This window comes from Moschus berezovskii, chromosome X, assembly GCF_049115385.1.
Source record: "Moschus berezovskii isolate FMDL1 chromosome X, NW_MosBer_1.0, whole genome shotgun sequence".
Classification (NCBI taxonomy): domain Eukaryota; kingdom Metazoa; phylum Chordata; class Mammalia; order Artiodactyla; family Moschidae; genus Moschus; species Moschus berezovskii.
This window is the reverse complement of record NC_142488.1, coordinates 35,894,304-35,915,951: the sequence shown is the minus strand read 5'-3', so window position 1 is coordinate 35,915,951 and position 21,648 is coordinate 35,894,304. Positions and strand designations below refer to the sequence as shown.

General features: G+C 43.9%; 1 protein-coding gene across 2 annotated transcripts in view; it reads right to left on the bottom strand.

Annotated features, from left to right (window-relative positions):
* XK (X-linked Kx blood group antigen, Kell and VPS13A binding protein) overlaps positions 1 to 21,648 on the bottom strand; it is an 86,428-nt gene continuing 64,780 nt past the window's right edge. The window contains exon 4 of one of the 2 annotated variants that reach the window (XM_088833727.1): positions 1 to 602. In XM_088833727.1, coding sequence (XP_088689853.1) covers positions 444 to 602 — 159 coding nt within the window. In that variant the 3' untranslated portion in view covers positions 1 to 443. Of the gene's footprint in view, positions 603 to 4,227; positions 4,471 to 21,648 lie in introns of those variants that run through there. The other variant, XM_088833726.1, reaches the window with a different exon arrangement.

The following is a 21,648-nucleotide window of genomic DNA, read 5'->3' as shown; positions in this document are numbered from 1 at the left end:
CCCAAAGACTGTTTTATACATCTGTGTCTCTTTTGCTGTCTCGTATACAGGGTTATCATTTGCATCTTTCTAAATTCCATATATATGCGTTAGAATACTGTATTGCTGTTTTTCTTTCTGGCTTACTTCACTCTGTATAATAGGCTCCAGTTTCATCCACCTCATTAGAACTGGTTCAAATGCATTCTTTGTAATGGCTGAGTAATACTCCATTGTGTATATGTACCAAAGCTTTCTTATCCATTCGTCTGCAGATGGACATCTAGGTTGCTTCCATGTCCTGGCTATTATAAACAATGCTGCCATGAACATTGGAGTACATGTGTCTCTTTCAATTCTGATTTCCTCGGTGTGTATGCCCAGGAGTGCGATTGTTGGATCATATGGCAGTTCTGTTTCCAGTTTTTTAAGGAATCTCCACACTGTTCTCCATAGTGGCTGTACTAGTTTGCATTCCCACCAACTAGTGTCATTCTTTTATGTTGTTCCTCTGTCTTCACTACAGCTGATAAACCAGTGCGAAATAGCATCAGCCTTGAATTAATGGTCATCTTGAGGGATAAAGTGGAAGCTGGCCTTGTGGTGAAACAGACTATGAGGGCCTGAGGCAGCAAGGAGAAAAAAAAAATGATGAGATGATCAGACATGAAAGGAAGAGCAGGAGACAATCAGGAGGATACCAACAGTCTGAAAAATTCCTGGAAATATTTGGGGAAAGACACTGGACTTTCAGGCATTCTCTGGTGTTTGAATTGTAGTGATTTGCCTGTTAAGGAGAAGAAAATTGCAGAACTCTGGAGCATGTGAGCATATATAGGAAAGTAGAGTTCATTGGCCACATGTGGGTCATGTACAATAAATGGTTAAAAAAATATGCTTGAGTGCTTTATTCAAGTCCAAAAGAAGAGTTGGTGTGCCTACCTTCTACTACAACAAGCACCAGGAGAATAATGATTTTGTTAGGCAAAGTCATCCCTTGCATATGAGGTGGATCAAGAATGAGAATATTCCTCTGTGTGGACTTTCAAACTTTGCTAATTTAGGGACCATGTGTAAAAATAAGAAGGCAGGTAATGACTATTTATTTGATTTTAGCACAGTGAGATTTTTAATTTGTTGTTACTTGTGAGATTTACTGCACTGCTTTCTTGACACTGAGATTTCAGGAATTTAAAAAGTCTAAGAAGGTCTACAACAAGAGTTCAAATGAACCATGAAGTTTTATTTTCTCACTGATGTGAGAAGACATCTGCACACACTGAACTTGAAACTACAGGATAAAAATGTGAAATACTGTTGTCAGTTCAAGGAAGTGAAGATATTCAGACACAAGTCAGATTGTTACATAATTCAGAGATCACATCTATTTCCCTTATTAAACTTCCCTGGACTCAATGGATTCATGATTTTGAACAAAGGCAAACATTTTTGTGGAAATGAAACCACAAATTTTAAAAAAGATTTGATGACTCTGGATGATATTTAACATTTATTCAGTTGCCTTAGAAATTTAAATGTCTCTATCTATACACATGTAATTGGATAAATATCAGTCCTGAGAGTGTGATTAAGTTTTAAAAGCACTGATTGGGCTTAAAAATAACACATGCCCATCAAAGCTGATAGTGTCCATGGAAATATGTGGCTCTAGATGCTAAAACTCTCATAAAATACCTAGAGATATGGTGCAATGATGAACAATGTTTGGGTCTTAAGTGACTGTATAAAATTGCAACTATTAATGAAATGAAGTGAAAGTGTTAGTCGCTCAGTCATGTCCAATTCTTTCTGACTACATGGACTATAGCCTGCCAGGCTTCCCTGTCCATGAAATTCTCCAGGCAAGAATACTGGAATGGATAGCCATTCTTTTCTCCAGGCGATCTTCCCAGCCCAGGGATTGAACCCGGGTCTCCTGCATTGCAGGCATTAATGAAACAGCTGAAATCAAAGAGGCACCATGAGCAAAGCAAGCTCAGAGTCAAAATGAGGTACTCTCTAACTTGACCCATTTCTACAGGATGGTTTAGCCTGTTAAATACCAGCACAGCAGGCACTGTTTTCATTACTCTCAAGATTTTCTTAACTCCCTTCTCCTCCACTGCCTCCCAATATAGAGAATGAAAACAAAAACAGAAATAAAAACAAATATAGGTCTCTGGAAGCTCCCAAACTTCCTCGCAAGTAGACTTTAAAATATAATCTTCCAGGACTTCCTTGGTGGTTTAGTGGTTAGGAATCCACCTGCTAAAGCAGGGGACAGGGGTTCGATCCCTGGTCCAGGAATATTCCACCTGCCTGTGCAGTGACTAAGCCTTTGTGCCACAACTACCAAGCCCATGTACCTAGAGCCTGTGCTCCTCAGCAAGAGAAGCCACCGCAATGAGAAGCCCACACACCGCAACGAAGAGTAGCCCTGCTGACTGCAACTAGAGAAAAGCTAGTGCACAGCAATGAAAACTCAGCATGGCCAAAAAACAAAATATATCTTCCAGGAGCATGGAAGATAAAACATTACAGGGAAAATGTTTCCTTTTATTGCAAAACTATAATAATAATGAAGTCAAGGATGATGGCAGTGAAAATGGTGGTTTTATGGACTGAATTGGGTCCCTCTAAAATCTGGGGGTGGGGGTTGGAGGGAGGCTTAAGAAGGAGGGAATTATTATACAAATAGCCAATTCATGGTGTTATACAGCAGAAATTAACACAACATCATAAAGCACTATAACCCAATAATAAAATTTTTAAAAATAAATAAAAAATAAAGCTTATCTGTTATATCCCTAACTTCCATTGTGACTGTATTTGGACTCAGGGACTTTAAGAGGTAACTAAGGTTACAGAAGATCCCCTGGAGAAGGAAACGGTAAGCCACTCCAGTATTCTTGCCTGGAGAATCCCATGGACAGAGAAGCCTGGTAGGCTACAGTCCACGGGGTCGCAAAGAGTCGGACACGACTGAGCGACAGAACGGAACAGAAGGTTACATGAGACCACAAGGATGGGGCCCTAATCTGATTGGACTGGCGTCCTCATAAGACTTTGACACCAGAGAGCTCTCTCTTCTCCCCTGTGTGCAAGAGAAGAGTCCATGTAGGATACAGTGAGGAAGCAGCAAGAGAAGCATCACCAGAAACCAACCCTGATGGCACCTTAAGACTTCTAGCCCCCTGAAATGTGCAAAAATAAAAAATTCACTTATTGAAGCCACACAGTCTGTGGTATTTTGTTTTAGCAGCCTGAATAGATTAATACAGGCAGAATAAGGAAATCTGGGAGGTTGTCCATGCCAGAATCACTGAAAAACCTGGGGAAAAACTGTCAGCAGAAACCTCATCAGAACACTGGACGATAATGAAATGTTTACAGCAACAAGTGAGTACTTAACTAAGAGAAAGGCTATGAGAACACAGTAGAAGAGCTTTGTGGCATTTTAATTTACCTTAGTCCCATCCCCTCTGCAGGATGGCAGTGACTTTGAAGACAGCAGCCTGCATTCCCATTGTGGGTACCTAGTTGTGGAGGGACCAGAGCAGACCTTAATCCCAAGGACAGCATTTGTCTGTTTTGATTGGTCTAGGGGTTCCATGAAGGACTGGCACAAGTGCTTGATTTTGTTTCCTCTAAATCAGAGCTCTCTCAGATTGGAGGAGGGACCATGCAAAGATCCTCCCTCAAAAACATTGAAAGGAAAACTACTGTGACCTGTGGCAAAACATAACCTCTGGGGCAAATGGCAGAAACACTGATAGCCTGGCAGGAAAAGTTGGGTATGACATTCTTTGGGGAATAGAAGTTTTGATGAGCTGCCTTGTAGACTGGGGAAACTAGAAGGCAACACTCATGTCCAGGGAAGGATGCATGCTCAAAAAAGACCTGAGAAAACCATACACTTCTACATATAGCTGATCTTTATGCTCCAAGTAAGTAGGAAGTGAAAATTTAGGCAGAATTGTAAATGGTTATGACTGATGTATAAAGGATTATCCCAAGAGGGAGCCATTCTTCAAGGACCTGGAGAGTATATTTTTCTTTTTCTATTTTTAAAAATTTGACTCAAGGCATTTAAGGAAATTTCTGTTCAATGATTAGCTGACCACTGAGCTGATGGAACAGAGACCTCATATAGCATTCACTGCAAAGAATACAGTCTTCACAAAAGTAGTTTAGAGAAGTCACTAAACAAACAACTAAAACCCAAGGCAAGCAACAACAAATCCTGGAAGTGAGGCAAATAATCTAAATTAGTACAGGATAAGATTCAAAACATCCAGTTTTCAACAAAATATTACAAGCATGTAAAGAAACAAGAAAGTAGGGCTCAAATGAATGGATAAAGAAGATGTGAGCTATATGTATTGAGGTAGAAGACACACGGGCTCCAGGCTGAACACTTTCTCTTCTGTGGACAGAAATTCCATAACAGCAGAGACTCCATAAAAGCAGGATGATGGAGGATTCTGGGCCCTGCCAAGATAAGAGATGAAAGACAACATATTTCTCATTCTTGAAGTCAAGGAGACCTCCCTGACTACACATACACAGAAAGGATCCTTGGAGATCAAAAGGGAGAGGGTGTTGTCACCTCATAGTAAATGATTCAACTACCCGTAAGCCTCTTTGCTGGAATCCATCTTGGCTGAGAGATGCACACACACACAGACACACACACACAGACACACACACACACACAGACACACAGTCACACACACACAGGAGGACCCTGAGACAAACCAAATCAGACTCAGGACCAGACAAAGCAAGATGATTGGTCAAAGGAAGCCCAGAAGAAATGCCCAAAAAAGTGATTCAAACGGCCACAAGGGTGCAACTCAGCGACTCTCTCTGAGCCTGCCTGTGTGTTTAACCACACGCACTGTACTCTATTTTTCCTCCCAATAAATACTTTACTTGTTTCACTACTTTCCATCTTTGTGGGAATTCTTTTCTGCACAGCCGACGGGCCAGGCCTTGTCACTGACCGCTGGTCTAGTAGCTAGGATTCGGTGCTCTCAGCACCACAACCCAACCTCAATCTCTGGCTGGAAACCCAAGATCTGCTTCAAGCTGCTGCAGGATGATGCCACCGTAGATCAGTATGAGTTAGTGGTCAAAGGGTAAAAATGCCCAGTTATATGAATCAGTTCTGAGGATCTAATGTACAGCATGGCAACTATAATTAACAATACTGTATCATATGCTTGAAAGTTGTTAACAGAGTAGATCTCCAACATTCTCATTACAATAATTAAATGTTAATTATGTGTGGTGACAGAGGTGATAACTAACCTTATTTAAGATAACTAATCTTAAACTTATACATCGTTGTCAATTATACCCCAATAAACGTGGGGGAATAAAAAGATATGATCATCTTGGGTAGAATGGGTCCTCAATTCAATACGACTAGTGTCCTTATAAGAAAAGGATGTGTGGAACTTCCCTGGTGGTCCAGTAGCTAAGACTCCACACTCCCAATGCAGGGGCCCGGGTTTGAACTCTGGTCAAGGAACTAGATCCCACATGCTGTAACTAAGTACATGTGTCATAACTAGAGAAGACCATACACAGCAATGAAGACCCAGGACTTCATTATTCATAAACAATAAAAATTTAAAAAAAGAAAAGGAGGTGAAGACACAAAGGAAGAAGATTATGTGATGACAGAGGCAGAAATTGAATTGCAGCCACTGCCAGCCTAGGGATGCCAAGAATGGCTGGCAACTACCAACGACTAGGGAGAGGTGAGGAAGGAGTCTCCCATCCTGGTTTCAGAGAGCACATGAATCTGCTGATAACTTGATTTAGGAATTCTCACTTCCAGAACCGGGAGACAATGAATTTTCACAGTTTTAAGCCACTCACTTTGTGGTACTACTTTGTTCAGGCAGTCCTAGGAAATTCACACATGCTTCCTGTAGAGAAAACAACATGTTCCAAGGCCTGGAAGCAAGAGAGAGAATGACTCGGTCAGACACCTGCGAAGAATTCAGTGTATTTAAAGTCTAGAGAGAGAGGCGGGTCATGCCAAGAAATGAGGCTGGCTAGATAAACAAGTAGGAGCCAGATTATGCAGGAGTTTGTAATTTATCCTAAAGGTAAAGAAAAGATTCATTGAATGGTTAAAGAAGATGGGTAAGATGAACAGATTAATGTGTTATAAGAGCACTATGAATTCAGTAGGAAATGGACTGGAAGGGACCACTGTAGGCAGGAATAAAAGTTAGGAGGCCACAGAATTTGTCTAGATGAATATAATAAATATGAATGAATATAATAAATTGGCTATTACTGTTTAATAAAATGCCCTAAACCCAGTAATATTATTTCAGCAAATTTGTGGATCAGTTGGAAAAGACTCTTGAGAGTCCCTTGGACTGCAAGGACATCCAACCAGTCCATCCTAAAGGAGATCAGTCCTGGGTGTTCATTGGAAGGACGGATGTTGAAGCTGAAACTCCATTACTTTCGCCAACTGATGCGAAGAACTGACTCATTTGAAAAGACCGTGATGTTGAGGAAGATTGAAGGCGGGAGGAGAAGGGGACGACAGAGGATGAGATGGTTAGATGGCATCACTGACTCAATGGACATGAGTTTGGGTAGGCTCTGGGAATTGGTGATGGGAGGCTGGGCATGCTGCAGTTCATGGGGTCGTAGAGAGTAAGACATGACTGAGCGACTGAACTGAACTGAACTGAACTAGATTAGATGACTAATCTAGGCTGGGCAAGTTAGGAGTCAGCTGATCTAGAATGGGTTTGGCTGGCCATGGTTCCACACCCTGTGTCTTTCATCTTCCTCCTAGAAACAATGAGCAAACCTGGAACATCCTTGTTATATGGATGGAAGTGGTGCAGGAGAGCAAGCCCAACCAGATAGGCTCTCTTTCAAGCCTCAGTTTCAAAGGGGAGGAAATACATGTCATCCCTTGATGGGGGGAGCTGAAAAGTCACATGACAAAGGCTGTGCACATAGGGAGGGGTAAAGAGTTAAGGCCATTAAAGCGCCCTCCCTGTCACGTACGACTCTATCCACCATGATGTCAGAGTGGCCTCCAAGTACGCCACCAGACAAGTTATATAAGAGAGCACAGCAAAGAAAAACCCGCTGACCATATGAAAAGGCTTGAATCACAAAAAACTTTAGAACACACAGCAAATAGCAAGCGAAAAGAGATGAGGACACTGAATACAGAAATACTGTGCTTCCTGAATCCTGGAACACACAGTAGGCACAAATCTGGTCTCTCTCTGTCCCTGCTGCATCAGCCTTCCCTGCCAATGGTGCGCTTACAAGCACCAGCATTGAGGTTGGAGCCAGGGGTCCACAGACAGAAGGTGCCTGGGACCAATGACACATACCTTCTCTGAGATGTGCAGAGACACGCACACCTGGCCATAGCTGTCACCTGTCAATAAGTCTGCTGAACGGCTAAAGGGTTTATTTGTATTTCTTAGGAAGGGGCCAGGATCAGTGTCACCAATGAGTGAGTGAATTAAGATTCTGCATGTATTCTTGCATAATCCTGATATAAAATTAGTCTGCCTGATGGACCTCATGTTTATTTATCATATATACCCAGAGTAATAGTGTTTCCTTCCTCTTTCTATCCTTTTTGTTGTGTGTGCATGTCTGCGTGTGTGTATTTGGCAGGTTTATTTATATTATTTTTATTGGAGTATAGTTGCTTTATAATGTGTTAGTTTCTGCTGTACAGCAAAGTGAATCAGTTATATGTATACATATATCCCTTCTTTTTTGGATTTCCTTCCCATTTAAGTCACCACAGAGCATAGAGTGGAGTTCCCTGTGCTATACAGTAGGTTCTCATTAGATATCTATTTTATACATAGTAGTGTGTATTTGTCCTTTCATCCTGTTTTATCTATATTTACACAAATATGCACTACTCACTTTACTTATCTCATGTTTTTCAGGTTAATAACTTACTGCTGTGGACTGAATTACATCCCCTCCCTCCTCATTCATATGCTGAGGCTCTAACTCCCAATGGGAGCATATGAGGAGACAGGGCTTTTAGGAGAAAATGAAGGTTAAATAAGATCATAAAGGTGGGGTGTCTAGTCTGATAGGACTGGCCTCATTATAAGAGCAAGAGAGAGAGAGATCTGTCTTTCTCGATGCACACACACCGAGGAGGCCAGGTGAGGACACACCAGAAAGATGGCCATCTACAAACCAGGAAGAAAGGCCTGACAAGAACCCGGCCACCCTGGCATGGCCAGTCTGCAGAGCTATGAGAAAACCAATTTCTGCCGACTAAATCGCTGGTCTATCAGTTCAGTCAGTCAGTTCAGTCACTCAGTCGTGTCTGACTCTCTGCGACCCCATGAATCGCAGCACGCCAGGCCTCCCTGTCCATCACCAACTCCCAGAGTTCACTCAAACTCATGTCCATCGAGTCGGTGATGCCGTCCAGCCAGCTCATTCTCTGTCATCCCCGTCTCCTCCCGCCCCCAATCCCTCCCAGCATCAGAGTCTTTTCCAGTGAGTCAACTCTTCGCATGAGGTGGCCAAAGTATTGGAGTTTCAGCTTTAGCATCAGTCCTTCCAATGAACACCCAGGATTGATCTCCTTTGGAATGGACTGGTTGGATCTCCTTGCAGTCCAGGAGACTCTCAAGAGTCTTCTCCAACACCACAGTTCAAAAGCATATGGTATGTGTTTAATGCAGCCTGAGCTGCTGAGACACTTATCTACACCTAGCTGGTGGCGTTTTCTTGTCTATTACGCAGAATTGAATCTTGTCCATCAGTACGGCAGCCAGACACCACTCCACCGCTGTGAGAGGTGGGGTGATGTGAGTGAGACCAGACTAGACAGGACAGCATGGACGAGCCACAGGAGGACGTGGAAGTCATACTGCCAGGATTTGCCACCTGCGGGGTGAATTGCATGAGACTGAGGGCCAGGAAGGAATGGAGGTCGACCCCAGGGTGACGGCGTGGGCAGTGGGTTAACGGTGCCGCCAGGCCCTGGAGAAAAGCGGGAGGAAGAACAGCTACTGAGTGGAGAAGGTAAGGAACCCGGTCTCCTCCAGGCCTGAGGGGAGATGCGCGGAGGGGAGACGAGACCTCCGAGCGGAGGTGCTGGCTGCTCAGTCAGCCGAGCAAGGGCGGAGCTCGGGGCGCCCGGAGACACAGGTGTGCGCATCAGCAGCAGAAGGTAGAGTAGGAAGCTGCGAAAGGTCACGGGAGAGGGCAGCAGTCAGAGGAGGAGACTGAGACGCAGAGGAGGAAAGGCCGGCCGAGAGGAAAGGCCACACCTGCGACAGGGGTCTCGTGGCCACTGAGTCCCGGGTACCCGGCATCTAATGGGAGGCTGTAAGTGCGACGCAGACTGACAAGGGATCCGGATTCAGCAGTGAGGATGCCGTGAATGACCTCAGACGTGGTCTCAGCGGACAGCAAGGAGGGCCCTAGATATTAACAGGTTGGGGTGCGGAGTGGCACCACCTCAAACTACTGCCTGTGAGGGGAAAAGAGCACGTGGCTGGAATGTAGAAGACATGTGGACACCACTGCGGATCTGGTTCCATTTTGTTTTCAAATAGGAGCCTGTACACATGGTGGAGAAGGAGCCAGGCAGGACGCAGGGAGGAGCCACACGGAGGCTCTTTGATGGCGCCAGGTTTCTGGCCACAGGGCAGGAGGGAGATGGGAGCAGCCTTGGTCGGGAGGGGCCTCCTTTGTAGGAGGAGGGACAGGCATGCACAGGCAGGAGCGTGTGCAGGGCTCGGGGCAGGAGGCCCAGGACTTCCTCTTCGTGGTTTCCATTTTCTTTTGTGAAAGAGCAGAGAAGGTCTTCTGTTGAAAATGAAGTGGTAAATGGATGTTTCAGGACGATAATGAAAATTTTCAGGTTCCGTGTCTGCTGTTCCAAAGTGGGGCTTGACTGCAGACGCCAAAATGACTGCAGAGACCTCAGAGCCCAGTGAGGTTGGAGATCATAAGCCGACAGTGGTCTGAACAGTGGATAATGGTCCTGGCTCTCCTTACCATACATGTGCACATATAGAGGGAGCAGGCAGTGCAGGGCCTGGGCCTGAGTTGTGCTGGCAGAGGGCACAGGAGGACAGTGTGAGCGGACTCAGGACACGTGCAGGAGAATACTCAAAGGATAGATGGTGGCGTCTAAGACAGGTGTAACACCAGGATGGGAACACCAGAGGGAAACAGAGCCAAAGAGTTGGGAAGAAACCAAAGCTCTGGATGAGGCTGAAGGACCGTCATCTGGGTGTGAATGAATGAGGGACCGAGAGGAGGTGGCGTTCTGAGGGGGCATGTCTGCAATGGACATTTGAAACATGATGCACTTCTGAGAGGTGATGGGCTCCAGATTGGGGCCTGGGGGCGTGGGTGGCTGAAATGGAGGGGGCAAGATTTCTGGATGAGAAAGCAAAGGAAGAGTGAGGCAAGGTTCTGGATCCAGGGGAGTTACCGGAAGGAAGGCCCTCCACTCATTACAAAGGGGTTTATTGAAATTACACAGAATTTGTTTCAATTCTGACCTTCCTATTACCAGATATATGATCTTTGGCAATCCACTTAGCGTCTCTTAGTTTCCTTATCTGTATAATGGAAGAGAGGTATTAATACCTAGCTCATCGGGTTGGTAGGAAGATGAAGGTACATGATGCATATAGCACAGTGCTCGACACAAGGGGACTGAATGATGTGTGAGTTACCTCCCTTTCAAAATGTGGACCAAAGAAGAGGAAAATGTTCTAGGTGCAGTCAGACTGGTCAAGAGGGAAGGGGGATGCTAACTTCCATTGTTTTGGAGATAGCATGTCTATGGTGTAATCCTAGACCGAATGTGCTACCGTTTCAAAGACTTGCCTCACTTTATTGGCTCACACAGAAGTGTGCAATCGACTTCGACTCAGAGAACATCTTAATGTAAACTACAGCAACTGAGTCGATGTGGCTGATAAAAAATATCTGGCTGGTATGGTGCAATTCCATTCCTGGCCATATACCCAGACAAAATTCTAATTCAAGAAGATACATGCAGCTGTACTTCATAGCAGCACTGTTTACAATAGCCAAGACAATGGAAACAACCTAACATCCACTGATAAACAAATGGATAAAGAAGATGTGGCACATATATACAATTGAATATTCAGTTCAGTTCAGTCGCTCAGTCGTGTCCGACTCTCCGCAACCCCGTGAATCACAGCACACCAGGCCTCCCTGTCCATCACCAACTCCCGGAGTTCACTCAAACTCATGTCCATCAAGTCGGTGATGCCATCCAGCCATCTCATTCTCTGTTGTCCCCGTCTCCTCCCACCCCCAATCCCTCCCAGCATCAGTCTTTTCCAGTGAGTCAACTCGTCGCATGAGGTGGCCAAAGTATCCTCAACCATTAAAAAGAATAAAATAATGCCATTTGTAGTAACACGGATGGACCTAGAGATTACACATACTAAGAGAAGTCAGAAAGAGAAAGACAAATATTATATGATATCACTTATATATGGAATCTAAAATATGATACAAATGAACTTATCTGCAAAACAGAAACAGACTCACAGACAAAGAGAATAGACTTGTGGTTGCCAAAGGGGAAAGGGCATGAGGGATGGATAAATTAGAATTTGGGATTAGCAGATAGACACTACCATGTATAAAACAGAGGAACAACAAGGTCCTACTATATAGCACAAGAAACTATTGATATATTCAATATCCTGTAGTAAAATATAATGGAAGATAGCATGAAAAAGAATATATATGTTTATATTATATATTTATATGGGCTTCCCTGGTGGCTCAGCACTAAAGAATCTGCCTGCCAATGCAGAAAATGCAGGAGACGTGGGTTCAATCCCTGGGTCAGGAAGATCTCCTGGAGAAGGAAATTGCAACTCACTCCAGTATGCTTGCCTGGAAAATCCCATGGACAGAGGAGACTGGTGGGCTACAGTCCATGGGATCACTAAAGAGTTAGACGTGACTTAGTGACTAAACAACAACATATATAACTAACTAATTTTGTTATATACAAGAAACTAACACAACATTGTAAATCAACTATGTTTGTGTCTGTGCTCAGTCGCTCCCTGGTGGTGCAGTGGTTAGGACCACATATTCTCACTGCCAAGGGCCCAGGTTCCATCCCTGGTCAGGAACTAACAGTCTGCAAATGATGGTGCTGCTGCCCTGTAGATAGATCCCTGGAACTGATGATAGAAATGCGGTGTAGACAGCGCTAAGTCATCTGAACTGACTCATCCAGGCCTTACTTGAAGATCACTTGATTTTAAGATGGCCACACAGGTATGGGAAGGAAATCAACATTTCTTGACATCAACCACTGGCAGGGTCTGTGATAGGTGGTCTGCATTCATGAATTTAATACAGTCCTCATATCAAGATTAAGATGTGTTTCTTTTTATCCCCATTCTACAGATGAGTGTGGTAAGGATTAGAAAAACCAACCATTCCACCTATATTCTTACGGTGGTAGGAACAGAGGTAGGATTCAAATTTAGGTTGATCTGAAAAGCATTATTACATTTGATTATACCAAGCAAGTGGGTCTGGACCAGTATTGTACAATATGGTAGCTACTAGTCACATGTGGCTTTTTAGATTTCATTATTTAAAAACAATTTGAAATTTCTCAGTTACACTAGCCTTGTCTCAAGTGCTCAACAGCCACATGTGCTAGTAGATTTGGCACTGGATAGCATAGAAGTACAACACTCTCATCATCACTGAAATGTCTATTGTCCAGTGCTGGTCTAGAATGACTAGGCCCTGACATACTTTACTTCAAACTTACTTCCTTTCACTGTCAAGATGTTTTCCAGAAAGTCATAAAACTAGAAACTAATAAACATGTAGATTGAAAGGTAAAATTTCATCGCTATACTTTTACAATCTTGTTTTAAACTATGAAAGATGAATACCTAGAAATGCTTATCACATAAACAGAATTTAATGAATAATGTTAAAGTGGATTCCCAGGTAAGCACCAGCAGGGTTAAGAAACAACACAGTTAGGCCTCTGGTTTCCCTGCCTGGTGTCCCTCCCTGATCATCGTCAAAACCCTTTGCCTCTGGGGTAACCATTTGCCTGATGTTATGTAATGATTACTTCTCTTTTTAATTTTACCATCTGTAGATGTAATTGTAAACTATAGAGTTTAGTTTCACCTTTTAAAATTTTTATATACGCTGAATCATAAATTATGTCTTCCTTTTCATCTTGCTTATGTTCAACATGATGTTAACATGTTTCATCCATGTTACTGTTTATAGCTATAGTTCATTCACTTTCTTTGCCATATACATAATATTCCCATTGCATAATTATGCCACAACTTATTTATCTCTTCTATCTTTGAGAACCATTTGGGTTGTGTCCCATTTTTGACTACTGGAAATGTTTTTCTCCTCTGGAAAAAAAAAATGCAAGCTTTTCCCTTCTGTCAAGATGAGACTCAGGTTAGCAGCAGTTTACAAGCATTTTGGACCACAGCTACGACAAGAATCTATTTTATACTGTGACTCACTACCCTCATAAACGTGTAGAACTGAAACAAAAATGCCCCCAGAGAATAACTGATTTGATATGTTCTAGGCACTCTGATATTTTCCCTTGTATTCAACTCTAGCCTATTTTATGTTTTAAACAAAATTCTGGTTGTGACACATGAAACTGATTTTGGGATCCATTAGTGGTTTATAGCTACAGGTGGAAGAATTCTGGAAACTGCCTTACATGAGACACGGGTGGAAACATGAGGCTAGCAGGGCCCTTCCAGAGCAAGCCTTCCATGGTTCCCATGATGACCCATTTTTCAGGCCAACACAATCTACCATGTGGTGAACCAACACTGTCATGGCTACCTACTCCTCCCTCTCTGCAGCAGCATGGGGCTGGGAATGCAGCACACAACACAGCAGCAGGAAGGTGGACCCCGCCACAAGCACTCCAGAGAGACTCCAGGCCTGGCTCTGTAGGAAGCCTCGTGGCCTAGGAATGGTTTATCCGTGCACCCTTCCCTGGCTAGGGAGGCGCTGAGCCCTTCCCTGATGTCGGAGAAGTTCTCCATGCAGGAGCTGCCCCTCTGCAGAGTATGGAAGAATTCCTGATGACAGGGAGAAGTCACACTTCAGCTCTGAGTCAGAGGACAGGGGTCCCTGTAGGTCAACCTTTGTGTTCCCGTCCTTCCTAAGTTCACCCTCTCTCCTTCCCAAATTCAGGGCCTTTCTTCAGCCCTGCAGACGGTGTCAGCTCCCTCTCCAAGTGCCCAGCTATCGTTACCACAAGGCCTCCCTGCCTGTCTGGGTATCACAGGGCACCTTCCTAGCTCACTGGAGCCGGGGCCCCAGAGGGAAAGACCACAGACCACAGCCTTTCCAGAGTGGCAGGTCGAGTTGCCAAATCTGATTTTTCTGCAGAGTTGTGAGCTGTGGGTAGGGATGGGGTGGGACAGCTGGCAATTGTGGGTGTGGGGTGGGTGTGAGGTTGGCAGTCTTGTTCCACTTTTAGCTGCTAAAGCAAGAACATGTGATGTCCTGTGGGACATCCAGGGAGTGGGAGGGTAAGAGGGAGGGTTTTCAAGTCAGTGACCTGGACTCAACCCCAGCTCTTCCATTTTGGGGCTGCGTGATTTTGACTGATTATTTAACCTCAGCCACGGTATCTACAAGTGTCACTGCCACAGTTCAGCCCTGTTCTGAAGGTGAAATGAGTTAATGCCTGTGAATCACTGAGCACATGGGACGGGCTCACTGGAGGCGGCAGCTGTTACTAAACGCCTGGCTATTGTCATCATATTGGGGAGGAGGAAATGGTGCAGGGGCCTAGGCGGTGGTTCTGGGAAGCAGCTGAATGCAGGTGCAGGGCTTGGGAACTGCACATGCACTGCACCTGAACCCACAAGCTTGCTCTATCTGGCAAACACGGGTTTGGCTTGCTGGCCTGTTGGTTACCCAAAGCTTCAAAGAAAGCTTCTGAAGTCATGGAGAGTGTCCGGGTGGCCACTGAATGTCAGGATTGGTCCCTGTGGCCCAGCTGTGGGCTTGGAGTGCAGAGGAGGGGCTACATTGGCGTGGAGATACCAGCGGGGCATTTGCCTTTTCTGCCCTGTTAGTGATTTACTGCAGGTATTTAGTGATTTAACCTTTAATTTCCAGGATGTTCAAGGTGACTCTTTTAAAAAAATACAAAACATTATATCCATCCCAGTATTATTGCCTGGATAATTCCATGGTTAGAGGAGCCTGGCAGGCTACAGTCCATGAGGTCACAAAGAGTTGGACATGACTGAGCGACTAACACTTTCACTTTTTTCATTTCTGGTCAACACCTTGCTGGGTGGTATGGAAACCTCAACCAGATTTCTATGAGGCCACAGTTACACGGTGCATATTTGAGGAGGTGGTTAGATATGTAATGGAGGTGGGTTATTTGAGGAGGTGGTGAGATGTATAATGGAGGTGAGTCAAGCAATAGACAGGAAAAGAAGTAGAAGGAAAAAACAGCCAGTCATAGGACAAGGAAAGTAACTTGTGCTACTTCTGAAACAGCGTTGGAAGTTCAGGCTAAGCCCAAGTATCAGTTCAGTTCAGTTCAGTTCAGTCGCTCAGTCGTGACCGACTCTTTGCGACCCCATGAATCATAGCACGCCAGGCCTCCCTGTCCATCACCAACTCCCGGAGTTCACTCAAACTCATGTCCATCGAGTTGGTGATGCCATCCAGCCATCTCATTCTCTGTCGTCCCCTTATTCTCCCACCCCCAATCCTTCCCAGCATCAGAGTGTTTTCCAGTGAGTCAACTCGTCGCATGAGGTGGCCAAAGTATTGGAGTTTCAGCTTTAGCCTAAGTATAAGGCAATTGCTAATGTACTGTACCCGACTGAACAACACCGCCACCTGGTGGCCAGGATCATGTGACCGTTGAAGTGCCTGTGAAGTTGCTTCATTTGTGGCCAACTCTTTGTGACCCCATGCACTGTAGACTGTCAGGCGCCTCTGTCCATGGAATTCTCCAGGCAAGAATACTGGAGTGTGTTGCCATACCTTCCTCCAGGGGACCTTCCCAACCCAGGGATCGAACCTGGGTGTCTTGTCTCCTGCAGTGGCAGGAGGGTTTTTTTGTTTTTTGTTTTTTTTTATCACTAGCGCCATCTGGAAAGCCTGACCATCAAGGGGTTTCTTGGGAAATTACATAACAAACAGTGTTTCAAAAATGTGAGGAAATGGGTAAATGGATAGAAAATTTTAAATATTTTAAATATTATGTTTTGTCATGTGCATGTAAATATGTGCTTGGGGTATTCAAGCTAGAGGGTAGGAGAAGTGGGTAAGGTAAATGTGCATCCATTTTTTATAGCTGGAATTTATTGAATGCTTACAACATGTCAGGCACTAGTCTAATTCTTCAGTGTATATTATCTCATTTATACTCCTCACACCAACCTTGTGAGATAACACAATTATATCCCCATTTTACATTTGTGAAAACTGAGGCACAGAGGGTGAATGCACCTAGCCCAAAGCCAGGAACTGGCAGTACTAAAGTTTCAACCTATGCAGTTTAGCACAGAGCCCAGTGTATATATTTGACAAATAAAGGAAGCCAGAGACTGAATTTAAGTTTCAAAGATTTGAAAAGTAAGCAAATAGAGAGCATTAATTTTTTTCCCAAGGGAATCAATCCACAAATATTGACTGAGCCCCTTCTCTGTGCGCCCTACTGTGCTAACACTGTGGGGGCTGTGAGTCTGATACAGGATACAGTCTCTGCCCTCCAGGAGTTCACAGTCAGTTTGGGGAAATAAAATATACATGGAGGACTCAATCAGAAAACAATATATAGGACTTCCCTGGTGGTACAGTGGATAACATTCTGCCTGCCAATGCAGGGGATATGGGTTTGATCCCTGTTCTGAGAAGATCCCACAAACTGTGGCTCAACTAAGCCCGTGGGCCACAACTACTGAAGCCTATGTGCCTAGAGCTTGTGCTCTGTAACAAGAGAAGCCACTGCAAAGAGAAGCCTGTGCATTGCAACAAAGAGTAGCCCCTGCTTGCTGCAACTAGAGAAAGCCCACGCAGCAACAAAGATCCAGTACCACTAAAAATATAGATCAAGAAAAAACAAAGTGAATCCTGAGTTCTCTTCTCAAGACAAAAATGTGTATGTGTGTGAGTGTATTTTAAAGGAAACAATATATAATCTCACCAGGCCATGTTGTACATTGTGAAGGTACCGGTATTGGACAGAAGGAATTAAAAGGCAGTAGTGAGCAAGGCTAAGGAGTGAGGGTGGAAGCATTTCACAATAAATCAAACTAGGTTAATGGAAGTGTTTAGAATTCAAAAGAGCCTGAAGCAAGGACTTGCACTCCACAGAGACAGATTAAATTCTGTTGGGAGTAGGAGACTTAATGATTGATAGTTAACCCAACTGAATCGTCTTCTGGCACATACATTTACTTTTAAAATATTGTACTTCAGCTCTTTCTGAAAAGTCTTTTGGTAGTGAGACATCCTGGGCTTCCCATGTCAAAAGAATATTTTCTTAGAGCTCTTTGTCTTTATACCTCTCAAGAAGAGAAGTGGGGAGCATGCAGAGGGGAAGGGTCCTCCTGGAGGGAGAGAAGAGGTTAAGAAGATGAATTCTGTCCATCATACAGGGTGAAGTAAGTCAAAAATAGAACAACAAATATCGTATATGAGCGCATCATGTGTGAAATCTAGAAAAACTGTCCAGATGATCCTAGTTGCAGGGCAGGAATAGAGATGCAGATGTAGAGAATGGACATAGGGACACAGGTGGAGAAGGGGAGGGTGGGGCAAACTGAGAGAGCAGCACTGACATATATACACTGCCGTGTGTGAAACAGACAGTGGGGAGCTGCTGCACAGCACAGGGAACTCAGCTCGGCGCTCTGACGATCTGGAGGGGTGGGATGGGGAAAGGGTGAGTCTGAGGAGGAGGGGGAGTCTCCCTGAGGAGAGAGACCCAAGAAGGAGGTGATATATGTATACTTAAGGCTGATTCATGTTGTTGTACAGCAGAAACTAACACAATATTGCAAAGTAATTATCCTCCAATTAAAAATTTAAAAAATAAATTAAGAAAATAGACTCTGAAACCCAGTCTAGATTCAAATCCCTAGCTGACCTTGACAGATGTGTGACTTTCGGCAAGTTACTTAACTTCTCTGTGCCTGTTTTCTCATGTTGTGATCAGGATTAAGATGACTTAATTCATGTCAAGCATACAAAATAGGAACTGGTCCTCAGTAAACTGCTCCTATGTAATTATACTAAGAGTAACAATCATATCTGAAATTGCACATTAGTGGACTTTTCTCTGTTGTGTTTCCACGTGTCTGACCCTGTCCCTAGTCACCCTGAGGCAACATTGGCCTGAGATGGCAGAATGGATGGATGTGACTGAGGCTAGCATCTGAGAGAAGAGGGTAGTGTTTCCATTTGAGGTTGGAGAAATGATTTTTTTTTAGTTGAATCGTTGATCTCGAGAGCCAGGCTTTGCTGTGAGAACCATTTTCTAAGTTCTTTGGTTCTCATTGAGCACATCCAAAGCAAATCTGAGAGACTTCCCTGATGGTCCAGCAAGACTCTGTCCTCTCAAGGCAGGGGGCCTGGGTTAGATCCCTGGTCAGGGAACTAGATCCCACGTGCCACAACTAAAGATCCTGTGTGCCGCAACTAAGGATTTGGTACAGCCAAATAAATACATAAAATCTTAAAAAAACAAACAAAGAAAAAACAAAAATCAAATCCTAAAGGGCTGAGGCCACACTGCTCTGGCAGAATAGAGAAGATACTATTTCAGCCTGGGTCACCTAGAACAAACTTTCTGCCCCACAGAAAGGCAGGTCATGTGAGTGAAGAAATGGGCAGTGGGCCCTTGGAGTGGGTGGATTGAGGGAAGAGGGAGTCCCCTGCATTTTGAAGGCCCTCCCCTGACCTCAGCCTGGGAAGGGACATATGGATTCAGTTGAGAGATTCGGAGCTTGTGCTTCTCTTCCCATTGTTGACTCTATGAGTGACACTTGTTCAAGGCTAACCTAATCATGAGTAACCAAGGAGGAGTTGAGGCCACACAGAGAGAGGGCAGGAATGAGCCCTCCCGTGTGGCCATAGGGATCCAGAAGCCCAACCTTGCTGGGGAGGTGGGACATGAGGCTGAGGCCAAAAGTCTTCTATGTGCCCTCTGTGGAGCAGCCAGGTTGCAGGCCCCAAAAGAGGGAATGGGGTGGGCTCTAGGGTAGGCAACTCACAGTGAGAAGAGGAATGCTGAGGAAGGCAGCAGAAGACTGGCCCTATCCATGGCAGACCTGGGCAGCAGAACCCAGCAGAAGACGTAGGGCCCAGGTGTGAGCTAACACGGGCCTGACCTGGCCCCAGGACCAGCCTCAGCCCAGAGGGTTCAGCTGTACCTCTGCCATGAGGTCAGTGCACACAGTGTCTCTCCCATATAGCGTCTTTCCTTGACTCCATCTTAGTAAAGGAGGAGGGCAAGGATGATGATATTCTAAAAGATAGCATTTTATGGATAAAAAGGATGTGGGACAAACTCCCAATCTAACCTTGCCCCCTACCCCTACCCCTGGCAACCAGAAGCTCATTTTCTAAGTCTGTGAGTCTGTTTATGTTTTGTAAATTAAGTTCATTTGTATCTTTTTAGAAAAATACCAGAGATCAAATTGTCAACATCCCTTGGATCATCGAAAAAGCAAGAGAGTTCCAGAAAAACATCTATTTCTGCCTCATTGACTGTGCCAAAGCCTTTGACTGTGTGGATCACAATAAACTGTGGAAAATTCTGAAAGGGATGGGAATATCAGACCCCCTGACCTGCCTCTTGAGAAACCTGTATGCAGGTCAGGAAGCAACAGTTAGAACTGGACATGGAACAACAGACTGGTTCCAAATAGGAAAAGGAGTACGTCAAGGCTGTATACTGTCACCCTGCTTATTCAACTTATATGCAGAGTACATCGTGAGGAACACTGGGCTGGAAGAAGCAAAAGCTGGAATCAAGATTGCTGGGAGAAATATCAATAACCTCAGATATGCAGATGACACCACCCTTATGGCAGAAAGTGAAGAGGAACTAAAGATCCTCTTGATGAAAGTGAAAGAGGAGAATGAAAAAGTTGGCTTAAAGCTCAACATTCAGAAGACTAAGATCATGGTATCTGGTCCCATCACTTCATGGGAAATAGATGGGGAAACAGTGGCTGACTTTAATTTTTTGGGCTCCAAAATCACTGCAGATGGTGACTGCATCCATGAAATTAAAATACACTTACTCCTTGGAAGGAAAGTTATGACCAACCTAGATAGCATATTAAAAAGCAGAGACATTACTTTGTCAACAAAGGTCCATCTAGTCAAGGTTATAGTTTCTCCAGTAGTCATGTATGAATGTGAGAGTTGCACTATAAAGAAAGATGAGCACCGAAGAATTGATGCTTTTGAACTGTGGTGTTGGAGAAGACTCTTGAGAGTCCCTTGGACTGCAAGATCCATCCAAGTCCATCCTAAAGGAGATCAGTCTTGAATATTCATCGGAAGGACTGATGCTGAAGCTGAAACTCCAATACTTTGGCCACCTGATGTGAAGAACTGACTCATTTGAAAAGACCCTGATGCTGGGAAAGATTGAAGGTGGGAAGAGAAGGGGACGACAGAGGATGAGATGGTTGGGTGGCATCACTGACTCGATGGACATGAATTTGAGTGAACTCCGGGAGTTGGTGATGGACAGAGGCCTGGAATGCTGCAGTCCATGGGGTCACAAAGAGTTAGACACGACTAAGCGACTGAACTGAGAAAAACACAGATTGTCCATATTTGAGTCTTCTGTACAAATTATAAGGAAAAATTAAAATTTGTAAATTTGTTAAATACATATGAAAAGTAAAACATAAAAAAGATGTGGTGTGTATATATATACACACACTACTATTTGGCCATGAAAAAGAATTGGAATAATGACATTTGCAGCAATGTGGATTGACCTAGAGGTTGTCACACTAGGTGAAGTAAGTCAGAAAGAGAAAAACAAGTATCATATGATACCACATATATGGAATCTAAAATATAACACAAATGAACTTATCTATGAAATAGAAAGAGACTCACAGACATAGAGAATATACTTGTGGTTGCCAAGGAGGAGGGGACTGATGGAGAGGGATAGACTGGGAGTTTGGGGTTAGTAGATGTAAACTGTTATATATAGGATGGATAAACAAGGTCCTACTGCATAGCACAGGGAACTATATTCAGTAACCTGTGATAAACCACAATGGAAAAGAATATATATATATATATATAAAACTGGAGTCACTTTGCAGTACAGCACAAATTACCACAACATTGTAAAACAACTATACTTCAATAAAATAAATTTAAAGAAAAAAATTTAAATGAAATACAAAGTATTTAAGTCTAAGATGTCCAGCTAGTAAAAGAGACTATTCAATTTAGCATAGATGGAGACACCAGGCTTAGAAAAGTTTTGTTTTGTTTGGTTTTTTTTTATCTGTTTGGGTTTGTGTGTGTGTGTGTCATTGAGGAAGGGGAGTCAGGAGGAAGTTCAGATCCATT